At 40.8% G+C, this 24,087-nt stretch overlaps 1 protein-coding gene across 1 annotated transcript; it reads left to right on the forward strand.

Annotated features, from left to right (window-relative positions):
* The first annotated feature begins 6,749 nt into the window (after positions 1–6,749).
* LOC145458986 (uncharacterized) lies at positions 6,750–15,476 on the forward strand. Its single transcript, XM_080337502.1, has 12 exons — positions 6,750–6,921; positions 9,229–9,352; positions 9,426–9,572; positions 9,641–9,763; positions 10,912–11,027; positions 11,089–11,215; positions 12,413–12,550; positions 13,514–13,651; positions 13,710–13,816; positions 13,879–13,999; positions 15,073–15,161; positions 15,249–15,476. The coding sequence occupies exons 1-12, from the start codon at positions 6,814–6,816 to the stop codon at positions 15,339–15,341; spliced, it is 1,431 nt and encodes a 476-aa protein (XP_080193628.1). The 5' UTR covers positions 6,750–6,813; the 3' UTR covers positions 15,342–15,476.
* Positions 15,477–24,087: the final 8,611 nt, after the last annotated feature.

The following is a 24,087-nucleotide window of genomic DNA, read 5'->3' on the forward strand; positions in this document are numbered from 1 at the left end:
AAAATGAAGCCGAAATGTAAAGCAGACAACCGGTTGATTTGCAATTATATGGTGTCAGAGAGTGACATTTAGAGGGTTTTGATCGTAATTAATTATCTTCATGTGATTTTATGGTAGCCAGTCTGCCGAGTCAAGGTAACATTGCCTTGTCCAGATAAACTTACTACCGCCAAGAGTCGTTTACAGTTTTTCGCGCCGAAAGTCGTGGGTTTAACCGACCAACCTAACTGGGATATAATTCTTCTCTTTGACACTATTGAGAGAAGAAGCATTTCGGAGTCGAACCGAGTACCTTGTCGTGTTACCATTGTCCACTGCCACCAGACGCAGGCTACTTTGACAAGTACGAGCACAACGCGTACTGCAAGAAAACACCTTACAGCAGCTATACGGGCCATTCGCAAATCCTGGCCGAAAAAGCACTTCGTCAGCCTGATCCCACTCCCCAAAACGTTGGTTTTGAGCCCCCACATGGCGATAAGCCAAATTTCAGGGGGCTTTGTCCGGATACCCTACAGTTGGGTGGATGTTTTCGCCTGTACTTGCGAGCACATTCATTCTACTCGGTGTAAGCAGAAAGTTTATATAGTAGGGATGGTGTGAAACTCTGAAAGGTTCAGGTTTGTGTGAACGCGAACTTTTTTGAAAGGTTCTGGATGTGTGAACGCTAGCGTGAACCTCATGACGTCATATTGCCAGTTCCAACCCTTCATTTCAGTGAAGTGAGAGCCTATATTAATGAACGCGATACCTAGCGACGACACGGGCAACATATTTGCACTATGCTGAAGTACATACTGACGTTCTAAAAATTGCCAAATGTATTAACTGGGGGCAATCAAATGATATAATAATCCTATAAAATCAATATTTTCCGTCGTATTGCCTACAATTTCGACAAGGACTTGCAAGGGAATATCAGCTTACGTCCTAAAGGTCTTGACAAAACCGGACAATGTATTCGGTTTCTCGGTTTTGCGACGTTGATATTGCGCAGACTATGAGATGGGTTTCTATGCTACCGATATTACCCAATACCAAATTAACAAGTTATGCAGTAGTAGCCAACACCCCGATCGCACCTATTTTGTTTTTATGATACAATAAACATATGAAGTCAAGATTGACCCGTACACATGCTAGATTTTTTTACACCAGCTAAAGCATCATTCATTGACTACATATAGTGTATTGTGGCGAGATAGCATAGTGGTATATACCACGGCTGCAATACCAAGGTCCACTCCAAAATTCCCGCCCAAGTGTTAGAGGTTTATCTAGGCTCTTCCACGCCATTTCATCCGTGTAAGAGGTGTCTTCAAAAGTATAGAATTGGGCCGTGCTACAAGTCGGAAGCTAAGAAATAAAAATGCGGAAAATTGCCCTGGTCTAAATGACCATCGTAGTCGACACACACCCTGAATACATGGAACAAACACGTGGTGTCATTTGGGCTCAAGCTCACAGCATAAAGAATCACTTAACATTCACAAACGGAAAGCTGGATATTTTGAACAAACTTTTGTAACATAGCAAGAAAACTTTTTGAAATTGTCAATATGCATGCTCATTGCTCATTCCTCATTTAATGTTTATTTTTTATGCTTCCATCGCCATACATAGAGGGGCCCGCAGTTGAAATGCAATAAATTTCTATTAAAGATGTTATGATGAAGTGAAAATTGTAATATATGCAGAAGGTTCACAGTGCAGAACCTTCCAAGGTTCGTTTGGGACCGTGAACCTCTAAATTTACGAGGTTCACACACAGAACGCGAAAGTGAACCTCACGTTCACACCATCCGATTATGCAGCTTACTCGCGCCAATAGCGAAAATTTTGGATGATTCATGACTGAATCGGTTTTCTCGCTGCCGAATTTTTGGCGCACCTTTCTGAGTCACATGTTAGCCTAAACTTCATTATGTGGTGGTACGTCGTGGCGTGGTAATGGCTGACGCCGAAATCCCGATTTTTATAAATCATGTGTATTTATCGGAGAAGGGCTCCTAATAAGCGAGACATTTAGTGACACTAAATCGCACAAAGCGCAAATAGAAACTGGAAAAATGTTGGGAAAAGTTTCAAGAAAATACGATATGATTTATGTTCATTTGCAAAATAATTTTGGGCCCGTTTCAAGCTCGCCCCTCTTCAATTTGGCGGTATGGGGTGCCCCAGTTACGATCATGAACAAAATGATGGAATCGAAACCGAAAGATCGCGCAAACTGCACTGTTTAGCGATGAGTCATCTCGTATCCGTTCTGTACTTGTCGCTCGCATGTCGTCAAATGACACGTCTTGAACTCTAGGTCGAATCCAACATGTTTCCAGCCCTAATTTCACCTCACGAAGTTCTGAATCTGCTTAAAATGTGATGCTGTATTTATGTTATCAATGGACAAGCCTTCAACATTGCATCTTGAAATTAAGGTATAAAATTGTAAAATACCTGGCGGACCGGCAGGAATGTCGTCGCGGACCGTCGCGGTTGAGAACCACTGGTTTAAAACATGTTTTAAATAGGGTTTTGAACAAAATTCTTAAAATGGAGTTTTTTGAAGTAGTATAAATGTATAATTATTAGAGGTCGACCAATATTGATATTTACCGATACCGATACCGATATATCGGCTCACTCACAAGGCCGATACCGATATCACAGGCCGATATTAATATGGAAGGAGCAGAGAACAATTTCACCAAAAATATTATATATTAGGCAAGATGGAACTTGTACGTACATGCCACAGAAAGCTGAACAACAAACGAGAAAACTTAAATTGAAAAGAATTATTGCTTAATTGTGCACATTCGATGAAATTTGGGATAATCCAAAAAGCAAAATGTGATACAGAATTGCAGATCAGTTCAGAAAAGGTAGATTGTAATGTAGGAAGCAGACATGGGGTAATCGCGATTAGTAATCGTAATCGATTACGGCGATTACAGCATTTCCAAGTAATCGTAATCGCAATCGATTACATTCGAAAAAATTCCAAAGTAATCGTAATCGTAATCGACTACTTCGCATATCTAATCGATTTCTTTGTGTAATAACGATTACTTTTTATTTGTACAAGGACCATGACATAAACTGAACATTTCTGAACAAGGAAGCGATATTATATCAGGCTTATTGATAGCACCAACGTCCTATTTTCAAACGCCACTGCTCATTATTACGTCAGAACTATTGGCTTTGCTCATCATTGCGTAAGAAGTATCCACACATAGTAAACAGATATCCGATGTACTATGTACAGCACATTGTAGGCCTATATTGTAATGTGATTGTAAAAACACCCGCCCGTGCTTTATATCAGGTTTTCAGTGCAGTACAGACGTCACTCCTCGCAGCAAGATAATAATCACCACTCTGCCTAATTTCATATAGTAACATATTAATTGATGTTTAGGTAATGGGTATGCTTAATTAAACGCAGTTGGACCGTTGTTGTTTGGTGAGCCGTATGCCTATGTATCTGGGTACGTACACCGCAAATCGATTTGAAATTTTGTACTACTAAAATGAGACATTACGATTTCCACAATGAAGCATTAAAAACGAACAGCTGCATTTATATATCACATCCGAGCCTTTCTTTCTCGTAACGGCAGCTTGCAGCATATCTGTATTAAATGGAAGGCAGAATTTTATGTTCACTTTATCTTTTTCTCATATGACTCTATTTGAAACGGGCGCCAATCGTTATTTTGCAATTCTTTACTCAATATTTGGACCTGCGCCATAGCCACCCGCTTATGCACCATGTTAGTGTGGGTTGTAGCTAGAATCAGGACCAATACAGCAATTCGTCCCCCAACTTCAAACGTTGGTTTCGGGCTGGCTCCCATAAGGTAGTCAATTTTCAGGTTGATGACTGAAATTCGTTAGTTATATGGATAATTACATAATATTATTATGCATCTTCAATCCTCTCCCAGCCACCGATGTCCAGATTTACCGTTCGAGCTGCGAGCTCGTAATTCATATTTATAACATCTGATATGCTGTTATAATTACATTATTGCATGACGTCTGTTATATAATCAAAAGACATTGTAGTCACCCAAACGTGTAGCAGACTAAAAATGTCGAGGGACACACACAAATTCCCATGCATTCATTCCGCTGAGGGTGCCCGGGTTGCATCTGTATTTTGGGGTTCAGATTGGGAGGGCATGACTATTCATCACGTCCATCCATCGTGGCTATTGACCATTAACACATACCTAAAGTTTCGGCGTAAGACTTTTTTGCTAGCACACTTCGTGGAGTCCCATGTTGGCTGAAACTGCACCTGTCTTTTGGTGTGTCGTGGTGCGGTAATGACGTGCACCGAACTTCCTATTGCTATAAATTAGGCATGCTTTTTTGCTTAAGGGGAGACGTATGCATTTCAGAACCAAGGTATCTACAGAAATTAAATTGCGAAGCTTGACGAAAATTATCAAGTTGATTAAATTGCTCGAAAATAATCTACAATTTATGTTGATTTACGAAAGACTTTTGATTGCCCTTCGAGCTCGCTCCAGGACCGTAACTATACCGCACCCCAAAACCCTCCAATGGGGGGAGGGGGCTCGAAGGGGGCCCAAAATAATTCCGTGAGTATTTTTTGAATATATATGCAACTTTATGCAACAACAATTTGATGGTGCCGAACCTCTTCGTTGTTGAGTACCATTCTCCAAGAAAAATACGCATGATTTATAGAAATTGTCAGTTCGGCGTCGGCCATTACCGCGCCACGACGCATCAAAACATATGAAGTTTTAGGCCATGCAATATGCAACTCCGATAAGTGTGCAAGAATGATAAGCAGCGAAATAAACTCGACCAACTGCCCTTATGCTGTCCGAAAAATTTTATATACATACAAATATATCCAATTGTCCATAGCCTGACTGGCGTCAAATGTTCCTGTACTGACAATCTGCAAGACAAGTGCCACCCCGCAGAGAAGAAATATTTGCCAGTGGAGAAATACCAATTTGAAATCGTGTGCGTCTTTTAGTTTAATACGTTTGGGCGATTTTAATATCATCTGACATAGCAGACAGGAATACATGAAATAACAACGGGCCCACCCGAATATGTTCATTGTTCAATTATTATTTACGGGCCCGACATTTTCCCGGGCAACACCTCACTCAGCGCTACCGGTAAATCTGATTACATGGGCGGAGAGAGGATAAAAAAAATTATACCAGTATATATGCAATTCCCAATAATTTTGACCGAATCAATATTGAATTATATAAAATTATTAAAAAAAAAATATGATCCCATGGGTGCCCAAGACAAATGATTTTTTGGTGGGGAGAGGGGGACGACGTGATGTTTCGGCCCTTTCTCGCTCACCATCATATTAGGGTGTTGGGGTGCGGTAGTTACGAACCTGCCAAGAATGCAAATCGGTGGGTGCGATAAATCGTCCCCTCTAAAGTTGAGCAAATATTATGACGTAACAAGAAAATGACGTATCATCGATAAAAAGGTTGTTTTCAGGCCATTTCATCGTAATCCTAATATTGTCTTCCAATAAATTTTCTTGGTTTTCTAAGCAAAATGAATGTAATCGTGAGTAATCGTGATTACTTTGCCAATGTAATCGTAATCGTAATCGACTACTTCCTGATTTTGTTGTAATCGTAATCGTAATCGTAATCGTGGGATTCAGAAGTAATCGTAATCGCAATCGATTACATTCATAAAGTAATCACCCCATGTCTGGTAGGAAGCATAGTTTCTCTGCATGCTCACCCAGCTAAACTCGTCCTGCAAGGGTAAATCTGTCATATATCGCCCTTTGCGTCGTCGATTTCTTGAGATTGAGAACACGGAGCATTGAATTTCCGAAATTTTTGATTTTTTTTTTAAAGATAAAATATCGGCCGCGATATCGGCCTTCATAGGCCGATATCGATATTCGGGAAAGCTCCGAATATAGGCCTCGACAATCGGCCATGTCGATAATCGGTCGACCTCTAATAATTATGCCATAATTGTGTAACTACTTTCCAATAAGCGTGTTGTATGAGCCTGCGGACGATTACCATCCGATATAGCCGACGTATACGATATGGGATGGTTGGAAACCGCAAAATAGTCGGTTCCACAGCTATAGTACGTAGATATTTCATCAAAGGAGCTATATTTACCCTATATTTTCAATTGTCAATGTCAATCTATTATGACGTCACAATCGAATATTCCTGACTTCGTGGCATGAAAAAAAAATACAATAAAAATCATTTTTTAAACAAGGGCCTTGTTTTAAAAATGTTTGTTTTGAATTCATACTTGTTTTAAATGCAACCCTGGTTACCTCTCCAATACCGATTCAGAGGCGCGATGAACTCTACTCGTAAAAGCGGTTATTTAGCGCACTGTGTCGGATACCGCGCGTAATAGGTTATTGATCATGATTTGTATCGCTGATGAGTGACGTAGTGCCGATATTGAGATCACAAGTACAAGTAAAATACGATTTATAATTACCTATATGCAGGTGCAACGCTGGACGGGTCTAACAATGTTGCCATATGCAATCAGTGCATTCAGCAATAACAGCGAAACTCCGCGTTGAGTAGAAATGCCTAAGTTCTCGATTGCCAATATCGCATTTTAGCAAGAGTAAATTGCGTGCATTCGATAACACTTGCGATGCAAAACCAAAATAGCACGCTAGTCACTCGGCGAAGGAATTTTTTATGGTCTGCTGAACCATAACATAACTGCAGTAGGTACAGGTCACTATTGACATTTCGAGATTTCAGCAAAGAGGGAGTCAAGTTTACCAGCATGAGAGCGGCGATGCATCATCCAGTACTGGGAAGAATAGGTTTTGTCCTAGCTTGGTTAACCGTTTTCAATACTAGAGCACAGGAGTTTTCAAGTTCACGAGAGCAGGTACTATATAAAGGTTTCTTGAAATAATGTTTGTTCTGGTATAGCTTAAACAATTTTGTGTTGTTCTAGTTTTTTTTTTAGAACAGAGGTACTCAAACTAGAGGTAACGTAATTGATTTTTGGGACCGCAGCGAGTATACCAATTTCACACCGAATACTACTATGGATGTAATGACGGTCCGACTTGGAGACTTTGCATACATTCCATACAGTGATAATTACAGCCAGTAAAATGGTTCCCGAATCCCTATACTTTAGAGTTATATAACGGAGAAGCAGGTTTTCCATGTGTCGTCGTCACGGAATCACCTTCAACTTTCTTTGTATCGTTGAGTAGTTTTAAGGCCGGCGCAACGATTAAGTAATCGAAACCGAATCAAGTATCAATTTTGATGATTCGAGTCGGCTACAGTGACAGTCGATGTTTTTGAGTAGCGACATGATACGCACGATGACACAAATAATTATTTTATCAACGGTATAATAATTGTTTCGATAATTCCTTCCCATCGTGCCAACATCCAAATTTCGCTTCGCATAGTGTTATATCGTTAAAAAATACACTAGAAGGCTACGCATGTTTATGGTAACTATAATACATTCCCGTGATATATCAATCGATCTGCTGTATAGCATTGTCACAGTGATGCGCAATGTCATGGTTAGTATTAACAAACCTGAAATCATATTGATTAAGTGTAACTGGCATTATTGATTTCGATATCGCGCGAAAGGTACTGGAAGAATTCCGTATACCTAGATATCAGAGTTGAGTGTCGCAATGCAACTATACAGCACCAACTATCGTTGTTTGTTTTATTAAAAAGCACGGATAACAATAAAAGAAATCACGAAGCCTGGGTTTTTAATGATTTAAAATAGGGTAGCAAAACGGAAAAAATGACGTGTTTCGGGCTCGGGTTTACGAGAGTTGAGAACAACTCATGTCACCAGGATTAATCAACGACTGCAATGATGCACATCAGACATCACAAACCATCGATTCTTTCAAATAACGCCTGAAATGGCTGGACGAGTGGACAATGCTCAATGGGTGTGCAACTAATGGGTGTTGTTGTTGTTGTTGCATTGAATTGTGGTGCTCGGCAGCAATGGCCTTGTGGCCGATTATTTTTGTATTATACAATTTAATGTCCCTTCCGGTCAGCATACTCATGAGTGTATGTATCCGTACATCACGGGTGGTGAAATGAGGGGTTGTTTGTTGTTCGCGGTATTCATGGTGTTTGTCGACTACTATGGTCATTTACACCAGGCCGATATTTTTGATTTTTATTCCGTAACTGCCGACTTATAGCACGGTCCACTTCTAGGCTTGTTGTACGACACTGCTTACGCGGATGAGATGGCGAGGAGGAGCCTAGATAAACCTCCAACACTTAGGTAAGGGAATTCGGAAGTCGACCTCGGTCGGACTCGAACCCGCAACCCATTGGTGTTGCAGCCGCGGATTATGCCACTGCGCTATCTCGCCACGGGTGGTGAAATCAGGGGTGAAATCCTGGGTTTTAAATGATATAAAATAGGATAGTGAAACTGCGAAAAAGGCGTATCGTGCTCGTGTTTGCGAGTGTTGAACTATGATACGGAGAAACACTCGTATGATCAACGACTGCAATGATGCGTATCGGATATCACAAACAATCGATACCTATATATTCTTTCAAATGACGCCTGACATGGCCGGGCCAGTGGACAATGGACAATGGACATGCAATGTAATTGTAGGCAGACTTGGACAAATAATTAATTATAATAAATACATTAATATATTCTTTCAAATGACGCCTGACATGGCCGGACCAGTGGACAATGGACAATGGACATGCAATGTAATTGTAGGCAGACTTGGACAAATAATTAGGTATAATAAATAAATTAAAATTATAATTGTAGTAAGACTAATTAGACTATTTCGAGGAGAAATACCGAAAACCTGCTTCTAATCTAATTTGTGAAATGTTTCTATGCTCCAATTTTAATTCGCATCTAATTTCTGGATTTCCTGGAACTGCTACGGAACTGTCGCAGTGCGAGAGGAGGCAAGATTGATGTTCAGACATTTGTCATTCTCTTATGAGGATAATTCTGATTTGATATGAACTGAACTGTAATTTTTTTCAACTTCTTTGTAAATCGGAATTTAATCTGCAAGTTTTTGAGGATTCAGTAATTCTGATGTTAATTCAACTTAAAACTGTGTTTAATCACAGTTATAATCTAATTTGAACAAGGTGAAGATGGAGGCGCCTTGCTTTCATTCAATATTTTTATTCATTTACACAGCGATGCCATTACCGGGATACAAGCTATGGCATTGGTCAACGTTTTGTACTCAACCGGGAAAGTAAAGTCTTCCAATGTACGTGTGCGGTCGGAGCACAAATACGTTGCACTTGGAGTCCCACTAGTGAGTATGACTGCTGGTGATTTTCAAAATACAAAAACATACAAGGAGATAATTAAGTCGCTGCTTAATTAAGCCTCGCCGAGCACAAAATGCTACGACAGAGTAACGCGAACATGGAAACCACCGGGATCGTCATGGGAGCGAATCCGAAACGGGAGAACTCTTGACTGTTCATGCATTAGAGGATCATCTGGCATGCAAGTCTCTTGCAGCGATGAAAGTATGCTAACAGGGTATATCATGAAGCCGACTACATATCATGTTTTAAGAAAACATCCGATTTTCCAGATAGATGTCACCATAAAGGAATTTCACACAGAGCGGGGACGCAATTTGAGACAACTAGTGACTCCGGAAGGCATATGAATTGTGAGTGCCTGCAAGGAAAGAAACTTACTTGCACATATCGTGGTTAGTATACACATACATGGTTATTCTTAACAGAATATTTTATGTCGGCACTTCATAGTTCAGAAGTCTCAGATGTCTGACATTATTATCGACCAAAGAAGGGACGTGTCCAATCTTAGCTATCTGTAGTGTCACTCCGGTCAGTAGGCTGCTCAAGTATAGGCCTTACCCGAGCATAAGCAATAAGCGTAAAGTGTAGCGCAGGCGTCGCCAACTCGAGGGCCACAAAATTCGTAGAGGTATCGAGAGAACGTATAAGCCACGCAGTTTCACAACCACGTTTTTATAACTTTACGTCTGTACAACGCTGTGCTCTCTTACATGGGCGACGGGCATAGCACCACAAAAGTAATAATATTTTATTATTGAAACACAAATGCAACAAAAAAATATCATAATCATCACTTTCATTCTATTGCGAACTATGATATGCGTGCGATACCTGGCAACACTTTTCAGCGACTACAAAAATCGATATTGGGTTTAGATAGACACGGTACTTGCTGAAAAACTATCTCATCGTAAAGCTTGGTCTTTTCAATTTCAGCATTTCAAAATGCTTTACTAAGCGTTTTGCCGAATATGAACTCGCGGGCAGCGTGTTGGTAACCCCTGGCGTAGCGTAGCGATTCGCAAGACATGCCAAAACTACTTCAAGTGGCGGTAAAAATGGAGGTCTGGCATGTTGGCTACTTGGGTATTTTTAAAACGGAGATTTTGTGGAGGGATTACACACTTTTAGCACTTTATCCGATGTATCTACATTTTACTTTCTGAATTGCAATATGTATCTTCACGACCAACGCAGACCGGCTATAATGACTCTACAAATATGTGCGATTTCCGAAAATAAGTTCAGTTACCGCGACGCAGAGGCCAAAATTGCCAAAATGTTATAACAAGTCCCTTTGTCAAAACATTGAACCTTGTCAGCTACTAGTCAGCGTAAATTTGTCCAACCCATTTTCGCTGTAGAGATGTTAACACCATCTGCACAATGCACACGAAGTTTATGATTCGATTACAAGCTTGGATGATACCATGTCTTTGTCTAAATATTCAGCACCCAGTCATTTCAAGGAACAAGCGAACGTTTGATCGTTTCAGTCAGCAATGTATGAAAACGACCTCCACTATATTATATATAGAGACCGTGCCCGCCCCAGCGACAAATTCGCCAAGAAGAGAAGACTATGTATTACGCGAGCCACAAGTTCTTCACCCACAAATTTGGACCCTACAAGCTTGCAGGACAGGAGAAAAGGTATTTCAGGCCCATATTGAGTTGTATTCGGTTACCGACAGTATTTATCGAATTCATCAAGGTTGTGACGAACGGGGCAGTCTGGAATCAGACTAACACGGATGCTTTCGGTGTGAAAATGCTCGAGGAATGCACCTGTGAGAATGCTATCGTTAAGTGCAAGCGGCTGCGTGTTGTAGATCGAATCGGTGAGCCTGTAGCTGAGTTGCTTTGTATGATATACCAATGCATTTAGCGTTATGCGTGAAGGCACATGGCTTGATTGCGTATGCAAATGTAGGCTACATAAAGGTTGATAATCTTTTCGACCAACATGGAATATTCGTCCGCGCAGTTCCCACCCGACGCCTATGTTTTTTCATGTTTAAGATCTCTAAATATTTTCGAAATAACATGTAGCCTGAGCATGAAAACCACTTATTGAACCAGAAATAGAAGACGGACATGTTAATAAACCATCGATGTATACTCTGTATCTGTATATTTTTGCAGTTGCATGATATAATATGGTGCTGGTCGGATAAACGGGAAATCGTTTGTTTCCGTAAGACGCGATGTTACGGATTCGTAGCGAGCACAGATTTCTGCTCTCAATAAGGCTACAATACTATGTGCGGTTTCAAAACGGCATTTTCCGCGACCACGGTATACGCTACGGAGATAACTTCACCCATAAACTTGTTTTAAGTCCATTCATATACCCGAACGGATCAATTTGAAGCCATTGCAAAAGAACTCATTCGAGTACATGTAGATTTGCATTTAAAACAAAAATCCATTTACAAAATATGCTTCAAACATGACCCTTGTTTAAAACATGTTTCTTTAGCCATGGCATCACGAATATTCAATTCTGACGCCATAGTAGTTTGGTATCCTTTAGCGAAAAAAAAAGTATATTTGACCAGGACTGCATCGTCATGCAGCATTTTTACGGTCGGCGGTGATCATTATCAGAACATCCATTCCACCCTAGTTACTATGTGCTATAGTGCTACATAATCATTGAACCGCGGATGATTCCGAGAATTCTAACCATTCCATATCGTAATATCGTATGCATCGAAAATATCTGGCGCAATCGGCCCTACGCTAATACTAGATATTTGTTCAAAGGCATTAAAACAAAGTTTTTTTTAAACACCTCTTGTTGCGACAGACTTTACATGTATTTGGAGAAAAGGCTAGTCTGCTACTGACTACGGATCACTGATCTTTGTTTCTTGCGCGAATAATATGTTACCACATCACTTGATGCTGATGTCTTGATTTCGAGTAATAGTACTTGAATCCCATAAGGAACTGTGACTACACGAATCTCATTTATGATTGTGATCACTTCTAGATAGGTCGTCATTTATGTTTCATATATTTCCATAACGCAGAGCCACATTGCACATCACTGGATGGACGACTTCGCCTCGTTGGTAAACGTTGGATTCGAAGACGCGAGCGCTATCCGCACCAAGAATACATATGCGAATGTTACGCGCACGAAAAATCTCGATGCAGAAGAACTCGTGGTAAGCAGAGCGACGGTTATCTCCATTCACTCAAAGCAGATTGCTGACATGCGATAATATTTACAATATTTATGTATGATATAAGTGGTACGGTTGAGAAAAATGTGATGACAGATCAGAGTCGATCCGAATACCCCATGTCCTCATTCGAATCGAATAAAATTGAATTCAGCAGAGTTGGAGTAATTGTTATTGGCGTTAATTCTCGCAATAGCATCTTCATTACATTCGCGATTGCAAAATCGGTAAAGCGTTTTGTCGTGAAATGTAATAAAAACGAACTACAATCGATATTCCAGGATATGTGAACTGTCCAGAGTAGGTAACGCTTGGACCAAAGTGTTGAGTGAGCAAAAGATTCGCTGTTTGTTTGGAATTAGTATTGTGACGCCGAGTGAAGTAGCAGTTTCGAGTTCACGTTGGTGTTCACGGCAAACCGTTCATTTAAGTTAGGGTTACCATATTTGGGAATCGGGAAAGGAGGACACCTATACCAAAACAGCTGCTCTTGCTACTTTTGCTGGAATTTTGTTTCGATTTTCAACAAACCTGTTCATTATCCTAGCTGTAAAAGTGGTAAAGGAGGAATAATTGCCAAAAAGGCGGACATTTTCAAAATCCTGAAAAGGGAGCACAAATCCTCCCAAAGGAGGACGTCTGGTAACCCTATTTATGTTCATGTTCAAGCGAACCAGAAACTGTCAGGGGCACTGGTCCCTCTAAGCTGCGCCCGTGCGCAATTACGCAGTGCTGATACAGTCTCTGAACACAGAAATCTAAGGTGCGCACAAGGAGGCCGAAGTGATGACTTTTTTTAGTCGTTACGCACTATGCTGTCCAATGAACCGAGTAGTGAGTTGGTGAGTGCGCGCACACTCGTAAAAAATTATAGGGAACATTGGTCAGGGTTTCGCACCATCCCTAACGTCAGTCAGTACAAAAAATGGATAATTGTTATTGTAGTTCCATACTGTTTGGATGATGTTGCCGGCGAAGTACGTACGGCTGGTGACCAGTGGAAAAGAGTCCATGAAACAGTTGAAAATTTGGTTTTTCAATGTACTTGCAATGATGACAGAAGCATCACTTGTAAAGATATAGGTGAATATCGTATTTTAAAAGAACATAATAATTTAATTGATATGGTTTCAATATTCAGGAAAGTGTAGCGAGCCGCCATCTCCTGTCAATGGTGCTATTCTTTGTGCCAATATTGGGATAGCTGGCGGAGATCATGTGGTGTATTGTAAACCGATGTGTCTTGCGGTATGTTAATCATTCTTCCTACGGTATTGTGAGTTGCAACACCCCCTTCATTCGTCTGCCAGGATTATGAATTCATCAATCCAGAGAGATATTTTCGGATTTGGGAAGCATGCGGACCGATGAATCTACACCGATGGAGCGGCGGTTTCCTGGGAGATCCAGATGCAATCGCGAGATGCAAAGGTATAAAATGAAGTTACCGTTCGTAATGAAAACCCCGCATTACGACGTATTAAACTATTGTATATCTCTCCATGGTAAGTACAATACGCCTATACAGTTTTGCTTTTGTAACGATCAAACAATATCGCGACGTTATTTACAGTCAAAACCTATATTTGTAGATCAAATATTATAATAATAGCATCTGAGTTCGTGATATGCATGCCATTAGTTGTTAGTAAGGGCGCGAAAGTGTCTATTGATAGGACAAGACCTTTGTGAAACATAGCCTGTTGGACCGGATTTTTTGACCAAGATAGATGATTCCCACCCTTTACTTACGGGAATATGAATGCGTTGCAAGCATCAACTATATTTTCGTGATGCTATTATATAATGTAGAGTCCATTTTCAAATCCGCACCAATGTTTAGCAATATATAGCCGCCAACTATTTATTCGCACCTAATAGGACAGTAGGATAGCCTGGACTGTTATATTGTTATGATTAGCCGGGGAGATAGCATAGTGCCGGTGAGAACCGCCGCCATCTACGTGGCGGTCCGGGTTCAAGTTCCGCCGTCGTAGGTTATTCTGGGCTCCTCGTATGCCGTGTCACTGTTCTTACGGCGACATAAAAGCTCAGAAAAATGACCCGATAAAGAAAGAAAGAGCAAGAAAAAGCTTCTAAAAAATTACCGAATAAGAAAGATTAACATCGAAAAAGACTGTGACATCGGGCACTATAGGTTGATGAGGATGCCAGTTTAAGAGACTACAACTTGTCCTGCATCCCCCTCATCTGTTCATTACATCGCATTGTGTATTGTATATTGCATGGTAAATTGTGTGGGTGTGTGTGTGTGTGTGTGTGTGTGTGTGTGTGTGTGAATATGTGTGTGTCTTGGGCAGATGTAAATATAATCTGACAATTATTACGATTATTTTTATTACCAATATAATTCATTAACAATCGCATTTGAAGGTGAGTCACAAATAACAAATAATAATCATTATCCTACTACATTATAAATGACGATTGGATACAGCCGTCATCTGCATTGTATTTTATATATGCCCGATTCTCTTTTGCAGCACGAAGCACGGGAAATCGTCGAGGCCATTCGAATCTTTACCTTCCCACAAACGATTGTTCTGGGATGAGTAACCTTGAAATAGAGCAGGTCGGTTTCCAATGGTTTAGTATTTGAAAAAAAAATCTTACACATATAATGCTGATAATATTCAAACGCATACACGTATGTTTGCAGCAAAAGGATCTCTTTCTTCGTCAGTTGCAGTTTCGCAACCTGTGCAGCCGCAAATGCCAGATCACTGTTTTCAAATGCGGTGCGGTGGAATAAAAGAGGCAGCGATTGTAAAAGCATATATGTGCCCTGGTCTGAGTTCACAGGCTTATATATATACTGCATGTGTACTTCCCGCGCGGGTTAAATTCGACTACGTCGATTTTAATCAATTACAATTATGGAAGTTAACGATTGTCCAGTCCATCCCTCTGTATTTTCTCACGGGTGGTAAGCGATGTTATTGAAACATGCTGGGTTGTATGTACGATGCTAAACAGTTGTAATTCAATGGATTGTTGCCAAATTCTTCAAATTAAGTAATCAATTCACTCTAAATATAAATAAATATATATATATTGGTTGTAGATGACTGCTTACATTTTTATGTAAGGGTATTTTCACGGGACAGATGACGCCGAATACTGTCGCACCGGCCCCTTCTTATTGCGTATGCTTCAGACATGAATCCGTGAAAGACAACTCCCACTAGGGGCACAACACTCGATATTGAACATATGTCTCCTGCAATCATATACCCAATGCTGCCATAAAGTCCTTATGAAACTACATTGTTGTTATTTCTAAAATGGTAATATGCCGATCAGAGGTAATCAAGTAAGTTTTTTTTAAATCTAACGGGTTGCATTCAAAGTGATCGGTCATGAATCAATGTCATGAGTCAAAGTTAGCAGCTGGCCAGTAGATGGGTTTAAGTGGATATTAATTACTCTTGGGGTTTTCATATACCATTATTCTTTATAACATTTACCATATTTGATTGTCTTAATCATACAAATTGATTTTACTCCTTATATGTTCAAAATTCGACCGTATACTTTTGACTCAAGTCCTATCCCGGTCGAAGTCGAGCTTATTTTGTCTTGTTTCCTACCATTAGAAAAACTATTTTATCGCTCTTGTATCAGCATCGTAGCTCGAATTTTCCAACAGGATAGAACACGTTGTAGGCATTTGGTGCCACATTCACCGAGATTTGCCGTGATCCCAATAACGTCCGAAAAGACCTCGTATAACGTTCAGTAGAAACACTGAGCATAAGCATAAGCACCGAGAGCTCTGTGATTTCACAAATCGTAACGCACCCCAGACTGATTTGTATACAAATAGCAGGGATATCTAGATATCCCTGACAAATAGTGAAGGGTGATTGGAAATCGGTTGAACCGTGTTCTAGCTGGGCTTCCAAACAGGTCACAGAGGTTAATACGAGGGCACTGGGCATTCATCAAATAGGCTACTCCTGCGGATGTTGTGTCCAGACATGGGGTAATCGCGATTAGTAATCGTAATCGATTACGACGATTACAGCATTTTCAAGTAATCGTAATCGCAATCGATTACATTCGAAAAAATTCCGAAGTAATCGTAATCGTAATCGACTACTTCGCATATCTATTATCTAATCGATTTATTAGTGAAAGAACGATTACTTTTTATTTTTACAAGGAGTGTGACATAAACTGAACATTCGTGAGCAAGGAAGAGATATTATACCAGGTTCGCGATAGCACACACGTCTGAATTCCAAATGCTATTGCTCATTATTACGTCAGAAGTAGCCTATTAGCTTTGCTCGTCATTGCGTAAGAATTATCCACAGTAAATAGATATTCGATGTACGTAGCCTACATTATTAGTGTGATTGTAAGAACACCCGCCGTGCTGTATATCAGGTTATCAACACGTTCCACACGCCACTCCCTCGCAGCAGGATAATTAATCTCCATTCTGCCTATAGTTTAAAATAGTAACTTATGTATTGATGTTTGGCTATGCTTAGTTAAACGCAGTTTGACCGTTGCTTCTTGGCGAGCAGTAGGCCTATGTAGGCTACTACGTACATACACCGGACAAAGATTTGAAATTTTGTACTCACCAAATAAAACATTACGGTTTCCACAAGGAAGTAGTAAGAATTTACAGCTAATGATATATATCATAACCGAGCCGTCTTTGCCGTATCACGTAACGGCAGCGTGCAGTACATTATCTGTATGGCGTTGAAGGCAGAATTTTATGTTCGCTTCATCGGGCCAGGGCTTCATCTTATTCTGATATGACTCTACTTGAAACGGGCGTCAATCGTTATTTCACAATTCTTTACTCAACATTGGGACCTGTCGCCATGGCCATGGGCTTCTATACCATGTCAGCGTGGGTTGTAGCTAGAATCTGGACCTAAACAGCAATTCGTCCCCCAGTCCAAACGTTGATATTTGGCCCCATTAGGGTGGTATTTTCAAGCTGAAGACTGAATTTCCTCAATATTATTAGTAATTGCAATATATTACTATAAATTTTTAAGCCTCTCTGAGCCCCGATGGTCAGATTTACCTGTAGAGCTGGGAGCACGTAATTCATAATTATAACGTCCGGTATCTTGTTATAATTACTTTAGTTTATGTTGTTTATTCGTGACCTCCGGTCTGTTAATAATCAAAAGATATTGAAGTGGCGCAAGAACTTTGGTGAGATGCACACACAAATTGTCATGTCTTTAAAACTCTGCGGGTGACCCGGGTGGCATTTGCATTATGAGCTCAGATTGGACGGACCGGAATATTAGTCACATCCACCCAGCGTGGCTATTGACAACGGACACATACCCAAAGTTTCGACCAAGGTCTCTCTTTAGTAGCACGCACTTCGTGAAGTCGCGTGTTGGTGGAAACTATGTATATCTTTTGGTGTGTCGTGGCACGGTATTCACTGGCACCTAAATGCCTATTACTGTAAATTAGGGTTGCATTTAAAACAAAAATCAATTTAAAACAGACATGTTTAAAACAAGGCCCTTGTTTAAAAAATGTTTTTTTTTTTTTAAAACCACGACGTCACGAATATAAAATTGTGACATCCTAGTGGATTGAAATTGACAATTGAAAATATAGGGTAAATATAGCTCATTTGACGAAAGATCTGGACTATATAACTGTTGAACAGACTATATTGAGGGTTCCAACCATCCCATATCGATGTACGTCGGCCAAATCGGGTGGTAATTGTCCGTAGGCTCATACAAAATGTTTTTTGGAAAGTGTTTACACAATTATGGCATAATGTTACAACTTTAAAAACACAATTTAGTTTTTTTTTTAAGTCTTTGTTTTTAAAACACCGTTTAAAACATGTTTTAAACAAAGTGTTTTAACGGAGGAGACGTATACATTTCAAAATCAAGCTATCCAGAGAGAATTTTCAAGTTAATTAAATCTCTCGCAAAGACTGTATATAATTTATGTTGGTTTACAAAATACTTTTGAGTCCCCTTCGATCTCGCTCCCCACCCTATTGGGAAATTTGGGGGCGGCGGTTACGGACTGGCAAGAATGCAAATCGTTGGGTGCGATAAATCGACCTCTATAAAAATGGGCAATCGGCACATGATGACGTAACAAGCCAATGCCGCATCGTTTTTTAAAGGAAGTTTGTTATCTCATGAGGCCTTTTCAGCGCAATCCATATATTGCCTACCGATATAACTTCTAAGATGCAAAATAAATGTAATCGTGAGTAATCGTGGTTACTTTTCCAATGTAATCGTAATCGACTACTTCCTGATTTTGCTGTAATCGTAATCGTAATCGTAATCGATTACATTCATGAAGTAATCACTTGTGTCGGCACTCAACCCGTCGCAATATGACGTCATCGTGAAATATTTACTCCCAAATATCAATATCAGATTGACAAACTTGCCATACCCTGGGAAGACTGAAGCTATGTCCAGATTGCAATATAACGCCGATGCCATAAAACAGCATGAATGTATAAAAGACGAATACTGAAACTATTTTCTTAACATCTCGGCCGCGTAAAAAAATCGATTGAGCGTCCAAAATATTTTTCAAAATACTTGACCCGATTCACTGCCATAAAATGACCTGACTTGGTTTGGACTCGACGTATCAGAAATATGAAATATGAAATTATTCGTGACTCTGAGACAAATTTTCGAGGCGATTTTCAAGTCATGTTGTGCTTCTTGCAAAACATTTTGAGCCTGTCAGCCGCATTGAGAAGTGGGCCCCGTCATCAACACTAAAACACTGTATTTAACTGATTCCATTCTCAGTTACGTTTACGATATGGATACAGTTTCATCTACAACAACCTTGCACACAGAACGACTTCGTCATGCCATTATAATATCATTACACGATCACGCGCAAATGCACCATGTCGTCATGTCGTTTGGGTGAAGCTAGCTCAGGCTATACGTTTATTGAATCATTTGCGTCTCACCAATGTGAGTTATATGTCGACTATGCAGACAAGATTTTCAGTACTGTTTCTAAGAATGGCTGGTCTAGAACATGAAAATAGGTGACATCCACACTGCATGAAAGGTAACACAATAAGCGCAAGCGATGAAAATGAGCTATCATGTGTCGGCGGGCTAAGTGGATATGTCCGATGTTGGTCCTGCTGACTAGAGTCGGTGCTGGAATCAAGTCACCTTCGAGCCATAAGTCGCTTCAATAATGAATGGAAATTCTTTACTCGAGTCAAATTTTCAGTCAATTAAAAATTTCTCAAGTGACTATGATTTTCAAAGTGATCCGAATCGAATCATGTCCTCACAAATTTTACGGTAGCCATTCTGATGATAACCAAGATTCAGTTCAGTTTAGTTTACTGGGAATTTTCGCCATTGGAAGACACCATAAGACTGCGATACAATCACAGCCTTCACGAATGAAAATAGTGGAAGGTATTGAAACGACTTGTAGTAATATTCTATGAAATCAGACATCCAACCGGGCCTAGGCGATGCAAATAGGAGGCATGCCACGCACACTGAAAGAAGAGCAAAAGAAGACAATACAAAATGTCAAGCGAGAAAATGAGTTGGCATGTCACGGAAGGCGAGATCAGGTAAGTAACATTTTTTACAGCCAGATTGTATAGAGTCAAAGTGTAGCCTACCTGTATGATGCGGGTGTGTTTATATAGCTCAGTGGATCAGACTAGTTGACCGGTCGTATCGATAAATCCTATCTGATACTGAATACTGTACATGCATATTTTCTGTACCACCATCATTGCATGTGTGGGGTTGCGTATGCGTAAGATGAGGTGGTGGGGTTGCATGTGTGGGGTTGCGTATGCTTAAGATGAGGTGGTGGGGTTGCAGTTGCATGTGTGGGGTTGCGTATGCGTAAGATGAGGTGGTGGGGTTGCAGTTGCATGTGTGGGGTTGCGTATGCGTAAGATGAGGTGGTGGGGTTGCAGTTGCATGTGCGGGGTTAGGATAGAGGTGGCAGGGTTGCGGTTGCATGTGTGGGGTTAGATATGGGGTGTCGGCACGCGTGGGGTTAGGATTAGGGTGTCGTAAGATGAGGTTGCGTGTGTGGGGTTAGGATTGGGGTGTCGACACGCGTGGGGTTAGGATTAGGGTGTCGTAAGATGAGGTGGTGGGGTTGCAGTTGCATGTGGGGGGTGAGGTGGTGGGGTTGCAGTTGCATGTGCGGGGTTAGGATAGGGGTGGCAGGGTTGCGGTTGCATGTGTGGGGTTAGAATTGGGGTGTCGGCACGCGTGGGGTTAGGATTAGGGTGTCGTAAGCGCGAGGTTGCATGTGTGGGGTTAGGATTGGGGTGTCGGCACGCGTGGGGTTAGGATTAGGGTGTCGTAAGATGAGGTGGTGGGGTTGCAGTTGCATGTGTGGGGTGAGGTGGTGGGGTTGCAGTTGCATGTGCCGGGTTAGGATAGGGGTGGCAGGGTTGCGATTGCATGTGTGGGGTTAGGATTGGGGTGTCGGCACGCGTGGGGTTAGGATTAGGGTGTCGTAAGATGAGGTGGTGGGGTGTCATAGGAATGGGTTGGGGTTTAGGCTGAGGCTAATCCAACCCTAATTTCACGATACCAAGACTACAAAATGCTCATGGGGAACATTGCTTCTTGATGTTCATGTGGTTGTGGATAGCGTTTGGACCCCGGGAAATCCCGATCCCGGGATCCCGAGATTTGAAACAATCCCGAATTGCCGATCCCGGGATTAATTCCAATGAAATCCCGGGATTTGTAAATGGCATTTCCCAAGGCTTACGTAGCGCCCTATCTCTTATTTTGGTAATAAAGCAATGTCACAAACTCGGCTGATTGTCAAAAACAATTCACAATTAATTGGTATTAAAGCCAACTATGGCATAGCAATGAACTACACAATCACTTCCGTCGTAGTCAATGATATATATACATGTATATATATCATTGGTCGTAGTCTACGAATCGTAGCAGTGTAACTGAGTATCGGAAAGTTACAAGAACGGTGCTGTGGAGGTGAAATACAGGTCGCATAATAGCGAATTTCGAATATGTCAATGCGAAGAGAAAACCACATGTTTGTCGAAACTGTTTATTTTATAAATCTACATAAAAAGCCAAAGGCAACTTGTGTCAAGACGTTTTGAAAGCTTCAGTGTCTAGCACAAATTGACTGATAACGCATTTAAGGTCCGTACAAATAATAGCAAATAAATCATGCATGATTCAATCGGACACGTCAAAGAAAGATCAGCCAAAAATAAAGATGAGGAAGATCGATTACTATAAAATAAATCGCCTAAGGCTCGCCTCGATGAACTCCCTAACCAGTTTAACTGCTGTGGACGGGTTAACATTTAATTAATTACCCAAAGTGAGTGAATTCGTCAGGCCTTCAAGGCTTATGGCTATGACTTGCCAAGATGTAGCAAACGGGTTCGCGACTTGGTGATCGAGCACAGAAAATAAATCCGCAAGTGTGTGGAAGAAGAGCTTATGGCAATGAAACGCAAATTGGACGTTTTTCGATCACGTTTGACGAATCATCTTATACACGAAACAGGCGGTACATGAATTTAAACGCTCATTATCCCTTTATCCGGGTGGCCTTCGGACGCTGGGTTTCATTCGTATTCATGGGAGCATGTTTTTGCGTCAATACTACAAGGAACAAAAGTTGTGTGTATAGCTTGTATGTGTATTTTACTATAATTGGTTTATTATTAGCCATTTTATCAGTTCAATACACCACAAAAATGCGATACAATGAAAAGACAGGAAGATGTCGAAGCGACAAGGAGTGGAATCTATGGAATCTGACAACCACCTACTACTTTGCTAATTCCGGGAAATCCCGGGATTGAGAGGCGCAAATCCCGGGAAATCCCGATCCCGGGATTTCAAATTTGATCCCGAAGTCCCAACCCTAGTTGTTGACCCGGTGGAAATTCCGTATCATACGTAAAGCTTACTTACCGTTGGTTAGGTCGAAGACCCTCAGATAAGCTCTGAAATCTGCAGCCGCCGTGGATGCAGTGAAAAGATATCTGGCCATACTTGAGCGCATCATTGAAATTTCGCCGAGTGATTCGCTTTCTTACTGCATCGAGCGTACGTGAATCTCTCTCGTAGAGCTGGACGTAATTTTCTTTCTGGTATTTCTCCAAAGCACTTTTCAAGTCTTCGTAAGAGGCGAACTTACTCTCGGAATCCATGCCGCAGTTACGGCCCACAGTTCCGGAAATCCCGGTACCCATTCTGCAGTTGCGGCATGCTTACGCCGGACGAATAGCCTGAAGAACTTAATTCGTCCGGTACCGGATGAGTAGACACTTCCTTTGGTTTATCTGTTTTGCTTAGGTGAAAATAAAGACACACACTCTCTCTCTCTCTCGCTGTTGTCACGTAGAAAATTTTTTCAAGTTGTATAACCCCAAATCATGAATATGTATATTTTATGCAGCATATGGACGATATTGTTGAAACAGCGTAAAAAGTAGGTAATGCGGGAGTCGAGTCAAAAGTGATAAAGTGTCCTCCATTCCGGATTCCAAAATATGGTAACCCTACCCAACAGACACTCGGACAAACCGAAAACTCATTGAACCGCAGTAGCAGAATAAAAGGGCCTTCCGCATTCAGCATGTACTGTAATGTGCTATTCTAAAATATTAGCATTTTCGAAATAAACGGATGATGAAAACGAGGAAATTGCGACTTGAGGTAAGTAAGGTCCGGATCCTATATTTAAGCAAATCCTGCTTTGCTCCGCACGTGTGTTATGTAATTTTTGTGCGTAGGTTTTGTTGTTTACGTCTGCCAGTTTCCGACGTCCGTCGGCGAAGGTTATTGTCCCTTTCGACGTTAGTGTCAGGCCGACTTAATGAAGTTTCGGTAGAGGTTATTGGATATATGCATAATTAGGAGTGAGGGTATTGGGTGATCATAGTTTAGAGTTCGTATTGTGTTAATCACAACACGCAAAACAAAGTGAAACTAAAATCTACTCTGGTCTGTAACAGATTTGTGCAGGTGCAGGGATGTCGAACTACACTACAAAAAAAAAAATTAGACAAGTTTGGTCTCAAATCGATTTTTTAGCAGAAAAAGTCTTGAAGACAAATTAGTCTTACCAAGTCATTTCTGTCTTAAAAGTAAGACCGGAATTGATCGAAAATAGTAGGGGTGCTTTGGAGGCATCCTTTTCAATGTTAGGGTCTGAGCGAAGGGGAAGCATGAGAGACCAGAATTTGCAGTGTTGGGATGATACTGTACTAAGGAGTTTACAAGATATTCACTAGATATAGTTATCAAGGTACATGCCACTTACTACTCACATGTAGGCTACTATTCAGATCAATATATATATGGTTGTCTGAGTCGAAAATAGCATTTATGGTGAGTGGGTGGTAAAATGAGACCAAATCATCCTCATTTCTTAAATTTGAGACCAAATTTGTCTAATTTTGAGACCAAATTTTTTTTTGTAGTGTAACTATAGAAATTAAACAT

Source organism: Botryllus schlosseri, chromosome 16 (assembly GCF_051294905.1).
Source record: "Botryllus schlosseri isolate E-star chromosome 16, Bs_hap1, whole genome shotgun sequence".
Taxonomy (NCBI): domain Eukaryota; kingdom Metazoa; phylum Chordata; class Ascidiacea; order Stolidobranchia; family Styelidae; genus Botryllus; species Botryllus schlosseri.